This window comes from Pteronotus mesoamericanus, unplaced genomic scaffold (assembly GCF_021234165.1).
Source record: "Pteronotus mesoamericanus isolate MK-2021 breed Mesoamerican mustached bat unplaced genomic scaffold, CSHL_Meso_final contig_94, whole genome shotgun sequence".
NCBI classification, from domain to species: Eukaryota; Metazoa; Chordata; class Mammalia; order Chiroptera; family Mormoopidae; genus Pteronotus; species Pteronotus mesoamericanus.
Window position 1 is genome coordinate 44,810,985 of NW_026555285.1, and position 14,567 is coordinate 44,825,551.

At 38.2% G+C, this 14,567-nt stretch overlaps 1 protein-coding gene across 1 annotated transcript in view; it reads right to left on the reverse strand.

Annotated features, from left to right (window-relative positions):
* Nucleotides 1–14,567, reverse strand: part of UGGT2 (UDP-glucose glycoprotein glucosyltransferase 2) — a 126,135-nt gene that overhangs the window by 32,539 nt on the left and 79,029 nt on the right. Inside the window, exons 24-27 of the mRNA XM_054586483.1 lie at nt 10,862–10,957; nt 8,269–8,371; nt 5,981–6,060; nt 3,429–3,612 (exon numbers count right to left, since the gene is read on the reverse strand). Coding sequence (XP_054442458.1) covers nt 3,429–3,612; nt 5,981–6,060; nt 8,269–8,371; nt 10,862–10,957 — 463 coding nt within the window. The remainder of the gene's footprint in view (nt 1–3,428; nt 3,613–5,980; nt 6,061–8,268; nt 8,372–10,861; nt 10,958–14,567) is intronic.

The following is a 14,567-nucleotide window of genomic DNA, read 5'->3' on the forward strand; positions in this document are numbered from 1 at the left end:
AATGCCACAATAAATATTTTAGGACTAAAGCTTTTTCTATACTTTAAATGAAAAACATATTCAGGCACGACAATAAATCAAATGGTAACTGATTTTTACATAGTTTAGCAATTTTGTTGAGCAGATAAGACAGTAATAAATCTATATCTAATTTATTTCACTATATGAGGTTTTCAACACTATTGTTTGGCATGTTTAGGATATAGAGTATTTGAAGGTATTCCCTATCATATTTATTTTTCTTTGACTATAATTATCTTAAGAAAAAAATGCAGTTCTTGTGTACATTTCTTTCTTGAGTACAACATTTCTTTCTTGAGTCCAGTTCTTATAATTTTACTATTTTTAAGAAAAGAAATAAATGACTTGTTTCAAAAACTGTAGTTGGGTTCTGAATTAGTGCTTGACTTACTACTATTCTAAGCGATGAACTTCACATATGAAGTCAGTCTGGAAAACATCCAACCATTGTTATTATAATGAGAACAGTCTGTGTGACATCAATGTAATTTGGTAGCTAAGGCGACTAGACTGGAATGCACATGAGTGAACAATGGCTATAACGTACTAGTTGGTTGTGGCCGTACACACCATGGAGTTAGCATGTGCACTGTGTGACCATCACATTCAAAATGACTGAGCAAGTAGAGCAATGATTCTGCATCAAATTTTGCATTAAGCTTGAACATTCCTCTGCAGAAACTATTTGGATGATTGAGAAGCTGCAGCTCTGGCTAACTGGTGACTAGGAGCTTTACCACCACAACTCACCTGCTCATTCATCAAGTCTCCTGCAGAGTTTTTTTGAGGAACATCAAATCACCCAAGTGACTCAGCCCCGCTATAGCCCAGATTGGGCACCCTGAGACTTCTGGCTTTTCCCAAAACTAAAATCACCTTTGAAAGGGAAGAGATTCCTGACCATCAATGAGGCTCAAGAAAATATGACAGGGAAGCTGATGGCAACAGGGAAAACTGTGTGAGGTCCCAAGGTACCCACTTTGAAGGGGACTGAGAAGTCACTACCCTGTGTACAATGTTTCTTGTATCTTCTTCAATAAATGTCTCTATTTTTCAATGTAGCTGGATGGATACTTTCTGGACAGACCTCAGACTTCATTAACCCATTTCCACAGTCCTACAGCACTTAGACTGGATGGAAAGATTTCATGAGATATTCTCAGATCATGAGAATACTGTGGAGGTCACCTAGTTTAACTTTTTCATTTTACAGACAAGGAAACTCTACCCCAAAATGATTATGAAATAAAGCTTAAATATTTTTCACCATGAATTAGACATTAGGGTAGAGACCAAATACATTTGATCAGTCTGTGACTAATAGTATCTTTATTTTATAATATATTAATATGAAAATTTCTCTTGTCCATAAGAGACATCAATTCTGCTGATTTAGTCAAACCATAACACCAAAAATAGCCAATTTGTTTTTCAAAGGTTTTTTTAGTGAACCTCTTAAGTTTTCTAATAATTTCATAAAGATGATACAAGTTAAATTAGTTTAAGTTAAATTAGTTCCTATTATGAATTTGAAAGCTAGGTATCTTTTTTGATGTTTACAGTGCTTTTAAATTTTTATTTATCTGTTCTTAATATTAACTGCTGACCAAAGTCCTGGTAAGAAAGATTTTTTTTTTTTAGATCAAGCTTTTTCTAGGTGTTTATGTTACCTGCGTGACCTAGTGTGTGGTGAGAAAACTCTCATTATTAGTTTCATTTTTACAATGGTATAGTTTTGTCCTTTACCTACATCTCCTCTTCCTACTCTAGCAAGTGTCTTTCCTTTACTTGTATTTAACAAATTCTTCCAGGATAGTTGCAGGTAAGAGTCCGAGTAGGTGCAGCCCAAAGAGTGGAAGGGAAGAGCCTCAGAGGCTGTTACCTTTTACAGCTGCTAGAATTTATAATTCCTTTTGTTTACTCATATAACCTATGAAGATAGAGCAAATTACTTCTCTATTTTGGTCTTCTAAAATAAATAGAATTACTGTTCACTTAAACGGTTTCTATAAAGACACTGTTATATTTTCCACTCACAATAAAAGTGTTTAATCTTCAGTAATTGTTTAATAGCTGCTGAATTTTTTTTACCAGCAGACTCAATTTAAAATCTTTTCTAAGCTGAATTAATTCTCCCATCCCAAACTTTACCCTTTTCGTTAGAATATTTAAAGTTACCCTATTGATGTGTATTACTGAACTCTCCTAATGAAGAATCCAAGAGGTTCTTTTAAGAGATAGAACTCATTAAAAAAAGTTGTTTTTCTTCTTTTTTTTTTTTTTTATGTCTTGCCAAATTCATTTCTCAATTTTCCCCCATGGATTTTATTACTTTTCTGTTTTCCTATTCTTTCCCTAGACTCGAAGGACTGCTCTCGGTTGACCACTGTGACTGTGTTTTGGGTTCCTCCCTGGGTCGGTAAAGTCGGGAGCGTCTCTACAATATTCTCGTATTCTGAGACTATCAGGGAAGTGACTCGGGATCCTACAGAATCTACTCACGAGTGGATCAGAAGAAACTTGCCTAAAAGTAAAAGCTTGAGGCAAAGGGTAACACATGAGAAGTGTGAGAAATAAATCCGATGAACAACTGTAAGCAAATTATTAGAGGTAAAATGTTTCTGCCTAGGCCGAGGCCTCGGCTGCTTTCTGAAGGCGCTGCTGGCAGTGGGCTGCAGGCTGTGCAGAACCAGGAGGGAGGCGGCCAACGAGGAGGGATTTCCGCTCCAGTTCCTGGATACCTGTCCTGTAGGTGTGCTTTCCTGAAACGGCTCTGATTCTGGTAGGTAAACCCCTTTCTGACTTTGAATGGAATGTTTGGAAGGCCTGGTGTTTTTTCAATAGTTCCTTCACTGTTCTGTGCTGGGGACTAAATGACAACAGGAAGGGAATCCGGTCACTCGCTGGACGAGGTCACACTAGAGGCAAGGGAAAGCAACGCTCCCAGCCTGCAGTACGTGAGGGAGCTCTCTTCCCTTCCTTTCACCAGTACCGTGTTAGGGCTGCCTTCCCCCGCTGTGAGCTGTAGGGCAAAGAAGGGCTTCAGGGGGAACTCTTCCTTTCTGAGTTAAAAACAAAGGCTGAAGGGCAAAGCAGGCACACAGCGGTGTTGCCCTAAGCGGCCATGCATCCACCTCCACATTGTCCACACTGTTCATCTCAGAACTGCCTCTGTGAGCGAGGGCCCCGAAGCAACAAAAAAGGTGCGGACGTCTGGAAACCCAGAACGCCAGAGAAGCTGAATTCGGAAGTCAGGGAAACTCAACAATCACCGGAGAGACGGGGCAGGGCGCAGTCACAGAGAAAGACAATTTGGTGAGCAGCCACTGGGCGGCCACTCACCGGCTGCAGTCAGAGTAGCTGATACGACTTTATACAACGTCCCATAGCTTCACATGATAACTTACGTCCTTTAAGTGAATGTTATCAAGGTCACAGTTGCTGTGTACTGTTTCAACCAACCAGCCCTCGGGAGTAATCACGTTGAGGGTCAGAAGAGGTGATTCAGGGACATCCAAGAATTTTGCTACTGGTTCAATGATGCCATTAGCTACAAACGTCACTTCTGGTTCCAGAACAAATCGGTAAAAACTGTTGAGAAAACATTTAAAAAAAAGTACTTTGACACAAATTGAGATTTCTTCTATCCAAAATATTTTAAAACTAAAAATGGCTTATAAATGACAAAAAAGGCTTAAAAACACTATATTGCAGAAGAGATGGTGCTTGTGAATGGTGGACAGTTATTTTGTTCACATTATTTATTTTAAGACTGTATGTATACACACACTGTTAATTATTTTTTAATTAACCGACTTCCAAATACCAACGTGTGCAGGTTCTAGAAGTTTATGATCTGTATTCGCTCACTGATACTTCTTCAAATCTGACCCTAGTCTATTTTTCAGCCATTTTATTAGCTTTTAGGACCATGAATAATATGAAGAGAAGTAACCAGCAAGCAAGGAAAGGCACGCTGAAACCTGCATACCAACCATGACAGCTCGATTAGAAACAAAGGGGGTCGAGGGGACAGCGGCTGCTTGCTGCAGGCCTGCGGTGCCGTGCCTCCCCGTCACACAGAGCAACAGCTGCTTACTTACTAAGAGCAGCGACGTCTCCTGGTTTGAGACTGCGGCCATGCTGCCAGCTATGCTGCGGCCATCTCAAGGCCCGAAGCGGGAAGGAGCACTCCAGGCCCCCGCAGGTGCTCACGCACGGCAGCTGGAGACCACCCTCAGTTCCTTGCCACCAGGTCGCCCCACACGCCCCACAGAGAAGCACACAGAGCGAGAGCGAGAACACCAGCAAGACAAAAGCCACAGTCTTTGACAAGCGAACTGCAGAAGACACGTTCCATCACTGGGGCCATGTCCTGCTTATCAGAAGCAAATCATCTGTTGCAGCCCATGCCCAAGGGGAAGGTACAGAGTGGGAATCCCAGGAGGTGGTGACCGCTGGCAGCTGTGTCCGAAGCAGCGGAATCAGGACACACAGGAGAGAGCCGCCTTGAAGCGGAGGTGCAAAACAAGTCCTTGGCACTGTCAAACGCAGCGAAATGTCATCAAGGAAAGAGCATCCCATGGATAATGCGAAGAGCAATTCCTTTGTGATTATTAGGTCAAACAATCCGGCAGCAAAGCAGAAGTTAAAGCCAAACTGCAGGGGGAGGCCGAGCGACTGAGAGACGAGGAGGGCTCCAGCCCCTCCGCAAAGGGCGAGACTGAGAAGGGTGCAGGAGCGACGGGGGTCAGAGCTCCGCAGCGACGTTAAGGGAGCAGTTTCTTTCCTTTTTAAAAACCAAGTAACTTTCTGGACTGAAAAAGGCTGGGAGACGGATCAAGATACAAAACAAAGGGACTGTGTGATGAAGCAAGGATCAGAACAAATGGAACACGTGGGGTCAACGCAGAGGGGGTGGGGGTGTCACACAGGAGAGACGGTACCTTCTTCCCCAGCCACACGGGGAGGCGGGGCGGGGGGTCCAGACGCAGAGGAGGAGGCTGAGGGAATGCCGGCCTGTAAGCTCCCTCACCTCTGAGGAGGGGGACACACTATTTATTCTAAAACTGAAGGGTCGGGAGTGTCACCAGTTTGCTTGCCACATGCTACCGAGTAAGACTGTTCAACTCACAGTTTAAAATGGTTTAATAGTGTTTGTCCTGTGTAGCGTTAGACACCACTCAAAGCGTCCACTGAGTACCTTGGGTGTTATTGCAACCCAGAGAAGTCAAGTTCTTCCCCTCCTAATGCACATGCTGACTTACAGTCAATATCCCTACTCTTTATTGTATATCCAAGGCTTTTACAGTGATCCTGTGCCGGTGATTCACATTCGTGTGAATGAGCTCATTCAGTTGCCATACTTCTCGTCTATCTTTTGTATTTCAAATTTCATCCTGTCTTTCTAAATATGTACAAGTGCTTTCACCTTATTTTAACCACTAACTCAGAGGTCTATTAGTTGCATGAGTATAGAATTTTTATTCAACAGAACAGTACTAATAAGAAATATTTGCATGTAACAACAAACATTTCTGTATCATTAAAAAATTATTCTAAACTAATTACATCTAATTATTCCTAACAATAAATAATATAATAAAGATTACTTTGATAATTTAGCTCTGAAGTATTGAAAATATAGATAAACCCAAAATGGCATAATTATAACCTACTTCCCACTTGTTATTTCCTATTTATTTCTAAATAGGCATTCCTAAATCATATTTTTAAAATACCCCTGGATAAACATAAATCTGCAATTAGATTGGATAAATTTTGCTGGTTAGGTTATTCTAATTTTCCATCATTTAAAGTTAATAAATTACGTCTGACTTCTGATCTATTTCAGTTAACCATCTTGTGAAGAAAGAAAAACAGGCCCAGTAAGTATGGTCCTTTTTTCACTTTAGTATCTGCCAATCTTCCAAATGAAACTATGTTCACTGAGGCTCACCTCTTTAAAGGGGCTTCTGAGAGCTCGCCCTTACAGTTCATGAACAACGTTAACTTCATGTTGATGATCTTTCCAAGCACCTATTAGAAAAAAATTCCATTGTTTGATGTTAATATTAATAACTAACATTTGTTGAGCATTTACTATGTACCCAGCACGGCATCAATAGCTCCTGTGCGTTACCGCATCCAGCCCCCAGCACTTCCTGCGGAGGAGCCGCTTTCCCCGCTGAGCGGGGAGATACACAGTTCTCCCCGGGGCCACACGGAAGTCAGGGCGGAGGTCATATCTGAATCCGAACGGTCGGTGTCGCTGCCCACGGTCAGGCTGCTTACCTTTCTCCTAACATGACTTTCTTTCATGGTATCTAAGTTTCCTTAGCATTTAAGAATAAGTAATATAATTATTAATATCTTCACCTGCAAGTACAAAGTAGGGACCTCAGAACAACAATGGGGAGGGTGCCCTGCGCCTCTGTCGTTCCAACTACACTGTAAGGGGTGTAGGGACATCTTGGCTACACACAGATTACGGAATACTCTATTTTCTTTTCATTTTCCTGGAGCATAGGAAGTAGAAGAATTATTAACCAATGTCACTCAATAAATTTAATAAGAGAAAAGATGTTTTAAAAAAGTAGGAAAATTATTAATTTTAACAGTACCCACACCTCAATACAGGCATCAAGTCAGTGAAAATTTGAAAAATAATAGGAAACAAAGGATGAAGATAAAGGAAGAAGAAGAAAACCGTGGCACAGAAAGAACGCAGGCTTTGTAGGGCAACCTAATTTCTGAAAGAAATCGCATTCTGAAATTCTGACAGACTATACACCAGATGATCCAGCTTAATCACTTACATCTTTCACCAGATTTAATATCTAATTCCTTTTGCCTGTTTGCAAAAGTGAAGCCAACTGTCAAAGGACAAAGAGTTTCTACTTCTGATAATTTTTTCAATGTCTCCTTAAAAAAAACAAAAAACAAAAAAAAACCATTGAGTAATTACACACAGGAGTCCCCCCAAATTTTGAACATTCCCTAGGAAAATATATAGCCTGCTGATGTAACTAGCTTATTCAAATTTAACTTCTGAAAGCTGAACCACAATTTGGACCTTAAAACTGTTGAAATGATAAGCCATATAATGTCCTTTCAGAATCTGCTAGCGGTCTCCCCGTATTCCTTATCCCCTGCTTCCCTGGTGAAAGAATTTTCAGGTGCACATAGAGTCCCCACCCTGCCTACTGGACAGGTGTGTCCGGACGCCCACACATACCCTGGTCAGTGAGGTGACTGACAGAATGTGACCGGCTTTGGGGCAGAGCCCTCCTCTCCCCTTCCTGCTGGTAGGAACACAGACGATATTAGGAACTTGGCCTCAGACTGTGAGACAGAAGGCCGCTTCATGGAGATGACGGAACGACCTGACAGGAGCAGCCCGAGGCCCCCAACACTCCGGAGCTGCCTCCGGGCTGCTCACACTTCCCTTGGCTTCGCCTGTTTGGCTAATGTTATTTATTACACTTTTAGCTTCAACTAATTTAGCTTAGGCATCAGCTTCTCCAGAAGCCAGTCTTCACACCCAAAGACAGGAAGCAGCTCAGGCAGCTATAACAAGATACCGCAGACGGTAGCCAGCTTCAGTAACATATTTACTGTGGATCAAGGCGCTGGTCTATCTCGTTTACTGCCCAGCTCCCTTCCAGGCTGTAGGCTGCTGCCGTGCCTCCTCTTCGTATCAGCAAGGAGAGTAAGAGATCTCCACATGAGGCCATCAATCTCTCAAATCCAGGCCTCGCCTGCAAGACCTCATTTAACCTTAATTGCCTCCCAAGGCTCTGTTTCAAAAACAGTCACACTGGAGGTAAGGGCTTCAACACAGGAACTTTTAGGGGGGGTCAACAATGAAGTCCACAGCACACCCGACCTTGGTGCTGCCACAACATCCCGTATACAGCTCTGTTATTTCATTTTATACATTCAAACGTAACGACCTACTTAACATGTATAGAATCGAGAATCAAGAGCACAAACACTTAATTACACTTGAAAACAGATTCAAAAAAAGATTATAAATTTCAAAAAAGTACTACATGCTCATTAAAGAACAAGTATAAATGACCCACGGACGTGGACAACAGGGTGGGGACTGACTGGGGGAGCGGGGATGGGCGGGGCAGGGGAGTGCCGCAGGGGGAAAAGTGGGACAACTGTCACAGAACGACAGTAAAAAAGCACATGACCTGACAAACGTATATGAAATATGGAACAAGGGCGTTGTCTTACTGTCAGTAACTGGGCCATCATCTGTGCTGCTCTTGTCAGTGGATCAACAACGGCAATGACATCAAAGAACATATCATTTTCCTGAGGATCTATCTTGATGATGCTAGGAAAACAGACCATAAGAAGAGGATCAGTTAAATTTATTCCAATTAATCTTAGCAATATACATCATCATAAATTGCTGTCTATCTCACTAGATTATAAAAACCCTGGTTGTTTCACAGAAGAAAATGCAAATTTAAAACTCTAATGTTTGTGTTCAATAAATTAGAAAAGTGCAAAGAATTAGAGAAAATAAAAGTAAGCTTTTATGAATTAATGATTTTAAAAAAACTCTCCCAAGAACACCACTATTATAGTGAAAACTGATCACTTTAAGCCCCACAAATTCTCCCGGATTACATGATGTAAAAAATTAAATCAAGACGCTTTTGTCCTAGTTGAATATACTCTCAGATTTGAGAATTACAGCATTAAATATTCAGTACTTTTATTAAATTTAGTATCTAAAACCCCCCAGCATGTTATAACAGAAAAATTCAGGGAACCCCCACCCTGGATTCATCGCACTTTATTTTTACCCCAGACGTACTCCTCACACCTTCTCTCTGTCCTTTCCATTTTGTCTTTTATTGGTCTGATTTCTAAATTAGAATATTAACCGATCTTCAAAGGCGTTAGAAGAAAATAATTAAAAGCACAGAGAAAGCCAATGGGAGTTAAGCGAAATGTTTAATTTCTTAGCAATTAAATAAAAGATAATGTAAAATTCATTTTAAATATGGGTCCTTCCAACATAGGGAAATGAATGACATTTTATTTTATATTCAGTTGATATGATTTAATTATGTTAAAATAGGAATGGTAGAGCTAGACAACAGACCTTGCTGGATAATTACTGCTAGAAATTAAGGGCTACAAATCTAAGTTTTAAAGTAAAGAGACCATCTATGATGGTTAATTCCTTTAGTTATCTTGGTGAAATTTTTCAAATTTACTGGTTGCTTTCTGAATGCTTTATAAACCATTTTGGATAAGGTAGGCATCTCTTTACTGCTACTTTTAAGTTTTTCCCCTCAAATTACTGCCAATTCTGTGAGGCTGTATGAATCAGAATCCCAATTCCTAGAAAAAATTGAGGAATTGCAAACCACTGTCACAAAGTCACACCATAGCCATCCCTCTACGTAAAATAAGGCAGTAGGTCCAGGAGCAGCAGGACACTGAGAGAATGTGAGAGCTGGAGGGAGAAAGCAAGACTACAACAACTACACGCTGGAAAGGATCAGGTGTTTCAGACATTCAGTGGAAGACCAAATATTTCCAAACATAAAAATTCCTGCGTACAAGATAACTTAATGGAACAGTATCGTGACTAACATTAACAATGATAGTTTTAATAATTTGTGTCCAACTATTTCAGAACACAGTATTTAAGAAATCAAACAAGTGTGTAAAAAAATGCCATTGGATGTGTTAAAAATACGTGAAAGTATTAAATCTCAGTTATCTGGAAAAAAGAAAAAAAAAACTTCACTCCCAACAGTGTCAGATAATTTCTCTTTAGAAAGTAATTTTCCCTGAGTACACTACTATGCATGTGTGAAGACACCTGAAAAGAGACTGTCTAGAGCTAAAGCATGTTTTATCTTCTGTTGGTAAATGCAAGCAACATAAGATTACATCCACCATAAAACCAGAAGATTTATCAGTGTCAGCCATTTCATGTTTATGATGAAGTAATTTACCTCAATTTAGTTTTATGGGAGCAGGGATTATTAAAAAGTCATACAATAAAATATGTCTATAGTTTAGTTACATAATGTATAATTGATTTTTTTCTCCAACTTCTAAGTGGTCCTTAATTAAAAACAACAGAAAAAGATCCACTTCTAGGGACAGAGATAACTTTATATATGTCAATGGAGCTGATAAACTTTATTTCAAGTTTCAAAGTATTATTATAAACTAGTTTACTATTCTAAAACAGCGTTTCTCTGATGGCTAGCTTCAGAAACCTAATTTTTATAAAATAATAAACTTTTAACACACAAAAAAATGTTGCACAGATAAATAAGTTTTACTCAACTGCTGAATGAACCTAAAATGAACTTTTGTTTTTTTAAACTGTACATCTCATAACCATAAGTATATTGAACACTGAAAACACACCCTCGCACCCGCCCTGCACATATGCTCTCTAAACTTACTTGACCAGAGAACAGATTTTCCTTCAGAAAATCTCTGTCAACGTCTCAGACGTTGTCTCAGACACATCTTGGGATGTGCCGTTGTACATGTCTACATTTTATTAACCAGGATTCTTTAGTAACTGAGAATACAAAGATACTTTTCCAAATGACCTTGAGCATGAAAGATAAAGCAAATCATACTTGATATAACTCACTTGAAATCCTATATATATCCTATATATTTCCTATAAATTATATAATTAACAAGAATTTCTTTTCCTAATCTTCTCAAATACATTTACTCTCTAGCGCAGAACTTAGTATGATGAATACAAATGTAAAGAATAGTTGAGTATACAGGTTTCAGTGGCAGAAAACACACAACACTATTACATCCTTACCTGTGATTCTCTTTTAAAAATGTGACATCGTAACGAGACGCACGTAGAGGCAAAGAGGAAACAAGGGCATCAACTTTCATAACAAGGTCGCTCATGCTAGAGAAACAAGATGAGCAACGTGTGAGTGTTTCGGGAAGAGAAATGTGTATACTTTGTGTCAAAATTAATGCCCCAAGAAAGAGGAATTTAAGTTAAAACACTTTAAAAGGACAAACTTCATATAAATGATTTTTCTTCCAGACTTGCCAGTAAGTAGAATTTGTCAATTTAAAGTATGATGGCTTGCTTTTAAAATCATCCTACATTTTCTTATCATTGACCTGATCTTTGAGCATTTAAGTAGTATTTTCAACAGTCTATAATAATGTGGTGAATCATTCCAGTCAGTATTTGCGGAGTGCAAGTTATGTGTCCAAGCATTGGAGTCCACACAGCAAAGAAAGAAGGGCAGAAAGAACAAAAATAATAGGTATCTACTTCCAAAGAATGTTTAATATAGTTAAAAAGCCCAGATTTTTATTGTTTTTAATTAGATTGAGAACTAAGAATGCACAAAATAAACACCTATATATGTTGGGATAGAATGTGCTTAATGAAATTTACAGAAGACTTCCTTAAAAAGAGAGAAAAAAATAGAGTGGTCAAGAATCTTGTCAATCTTTCTCTACTATATTATCTTTTACTAGAATATAAGTTCCTGAAATACAGGATTTTATGTTAAAAGTAGGTTTCTATCCATAAAACCTACGATATTTTTCAACAGAGCATTGCATTTAATGGCCACTTGGTAAACATATTATTAAGTAAATTAATCAAAATCATAACCTATATTCCTAAGCTTTCTTAAAGGTACTTATTAGCCATATAACCTCTAATACATAAAATTGTAGGCACAGTGGAGGAAATATTAATGGTCAAACATGCTCCCCACGCTTCTTCAACTGGGCTGACTGCTTAAGTACTGAGAGAAGGAGACGATGAGAAAAGAAAATCTTTGAGTCCCCAAACAACCTTTCTTAAATTCTCTGCCAAATTTTCATCTATCCAGGTCAATTTTTCTCTTTTTGAAAAGTACTCTAAACTGAACAGGGCAAAGGGCACTAGAAACTCGGCACCTACCGCTGCAGAACTGGAAACATCTCCCAGGACAGAACAAGTTGTAAGCACTCTACCGGAGAAGCAGATTTTCTGTGCTCCCCGGGATAATGGATCCAAGGATTCAGAGCTCTGCCCTCCTCATAAAATAACTCTTGAAAATCACGATAGTAAAATGCACATCTTCAAAGTACGTTCAGATTTAAGTCAATACAAATTTATTCTAATTAAAACACAACTTGTTTAGCATTATTTCTGTGTATCTAACAATTTAACACAATTAGAGAGGGTGCTGTTATAGTTTAATGTTACTGATTTTTGGATGTGGTTTTGGGTTGAAATGCAGCTTTAAAGTGGCTAGAATAGCTTCCTGAAACTATGTACTTTTTAACCAAACAAGGTTAAAAAATTAGATCCGAAATGTTAACATTATATTTATAACATTCAATATGCACTAGTCCTACACTGATTGTAAAATAGTAACTTTTTTGCTTTTTAAAGTTTTCTTCTGTTTCACTGCATTTGAAAATAACTATGGGTATTAACTCTTCACTGTAGAAATGCCCTTACTACTACTTTACAGACACTTGGAATTTTCTTTTAACATTATTTCCTAAATGAATTAAAAAAAATCATTTCCTAAAGGATAAAATAAGGCACCAGTTTCATCTGGATCAGAATATTATATTCAAGAGTAAGAATTCGATCTTTAGTTCTGGAAAGATAACAGTCCCCAACACCTAGCTATGTGCTTTAAGATGCATAGGTCAATGAAATAAAAAAATAAAAAAATATATAATAGAAAAATATTATCCAAAAGAATGTTGACACAGCTTAAGTATCAGACCCAACAGATTTTAACACAAAAGCATTATTAGAAAAGGAGTAATTCATATAATGATAAAAGGAATAATTCACCAGAAAGATAATAACTCTGAGTCAGGGTATACATAAATATATATAGCTCAAAATATTTAAAACAGAATTTGACAAGAATACAAGAATTAAGTGACAAATCCACAATCCTAGTGGTAGTATTTAACAAACATTTTAGTAAATGAAAGATAAAACAAAGAAAAAAGCCACAAGAGAAGAGCAGTTAGTTACTTACAAGGGAGCTCTCTCATGAGACTGTCATATGATTTCTCAACAGAAACATTTCAGGCCAGCAGGGACTGGCATGAAATATTCAAAGTAATAAAAAGCAAGAACCTACAATGAAGGCAACTTTACCCAGCAAGGCTATCATTTAAAACTGAAGGAGATATAAAGAGCTTCCCAGACAGGAAAAGGCTAAAGGGTTCGTTACCACCAAACTAGTGTTAAAACAAATGTTAAAGGGAAGAGGAGGAGCAGGAGAAGAAAAAGAGAGGAACATACTAAAAAAATAAAATGGCAATAAATACGTACTTATCAATAACACTTTAAATGTAAATGGCTTCACTGTTCCAGTCGAAAGGCAAAAGGTAGCTGAATGGATAAGAGAAGACCCGCCTGTATGCTGTCTTCAAGAGACCCACTTCAGGATGAAAGAGACACACCGACTAAAAGTAAAGTGATGGAAAAAGATATTTCATGCAAAAAGGAAAGGAAAAAAAGCTGGGTAGCAATACTTCTATAAAAGAAAATAGATTTTAAACCCAAGGCTATAGTAAGAAACGAAGAAGGATACTACATAACAATAAAGGGAACAAACCAATGAGGATATAATCCTAGTAAACATTTATGCACCCCACGTAGGAGCACCTGACTATGTAAAGCATATCTTGGTGGACATAAAGGGAGAGGCTGACAGAAATACAGTCATAACAGTAGATTTTAACATCCCAGTGACTTCAGTGCCTAGATCTGCCAGACAGCAAATCAACGAGGAGGTGCATCTTAAATGACAAAGCAGATCAAATGGATTTAACTGGTATCTTCAGAGCATTTCATACCAAGGCATCAAAATATAAATTCTTTTCAGATGCACATGGAACATTTTCTAGGACAGACCACCTGTTAGGACACAAAATAAGTCTCAATAAATTTAAGACGACTGAAATCACATCACACTGCTTCTCTGACCATAATGCTATAAAACCAGAAATCAATCACAGGGAAAAAACTGAAAACAAACACAAAGATATAGTAGCTAAACAACATGTTATTAAACAATGAATGAGTTAACAGTAAGATCAAGGAATAAATCAAAAGATTTTTTGAAACAAATGAAAATGAGAACACAACAACCCAAAGTCTGTGGGACACCGGGAAAGCAGTCCTAAGAGGGAAATTCATAGCATTACAGGCCTACCTCAAGAAACAAGAAAATTCTCAAATAAACAATCTAACTTAACACTTAAAGGTACTAGAAAAAGAACAAGTAAAACCCAAACTGAGCAAGAGATTAAAGATCTGAGCAGAAATATATAAAATAGAGTCTATAAAATGGATACAAATGATCAATGAATCCAAGAGCTGGTTCTCTGAAAAGATAAACAAGATTGCCAAACCTTTAACAAGACTCATCAAGAAAAAAAGATGACCCAAATAAATAAAATCAGAAATGAAAGGAGAAGTAACTACTGACATCAAAGAAATACAAAGAATTGTAAGAAAATATTACAAA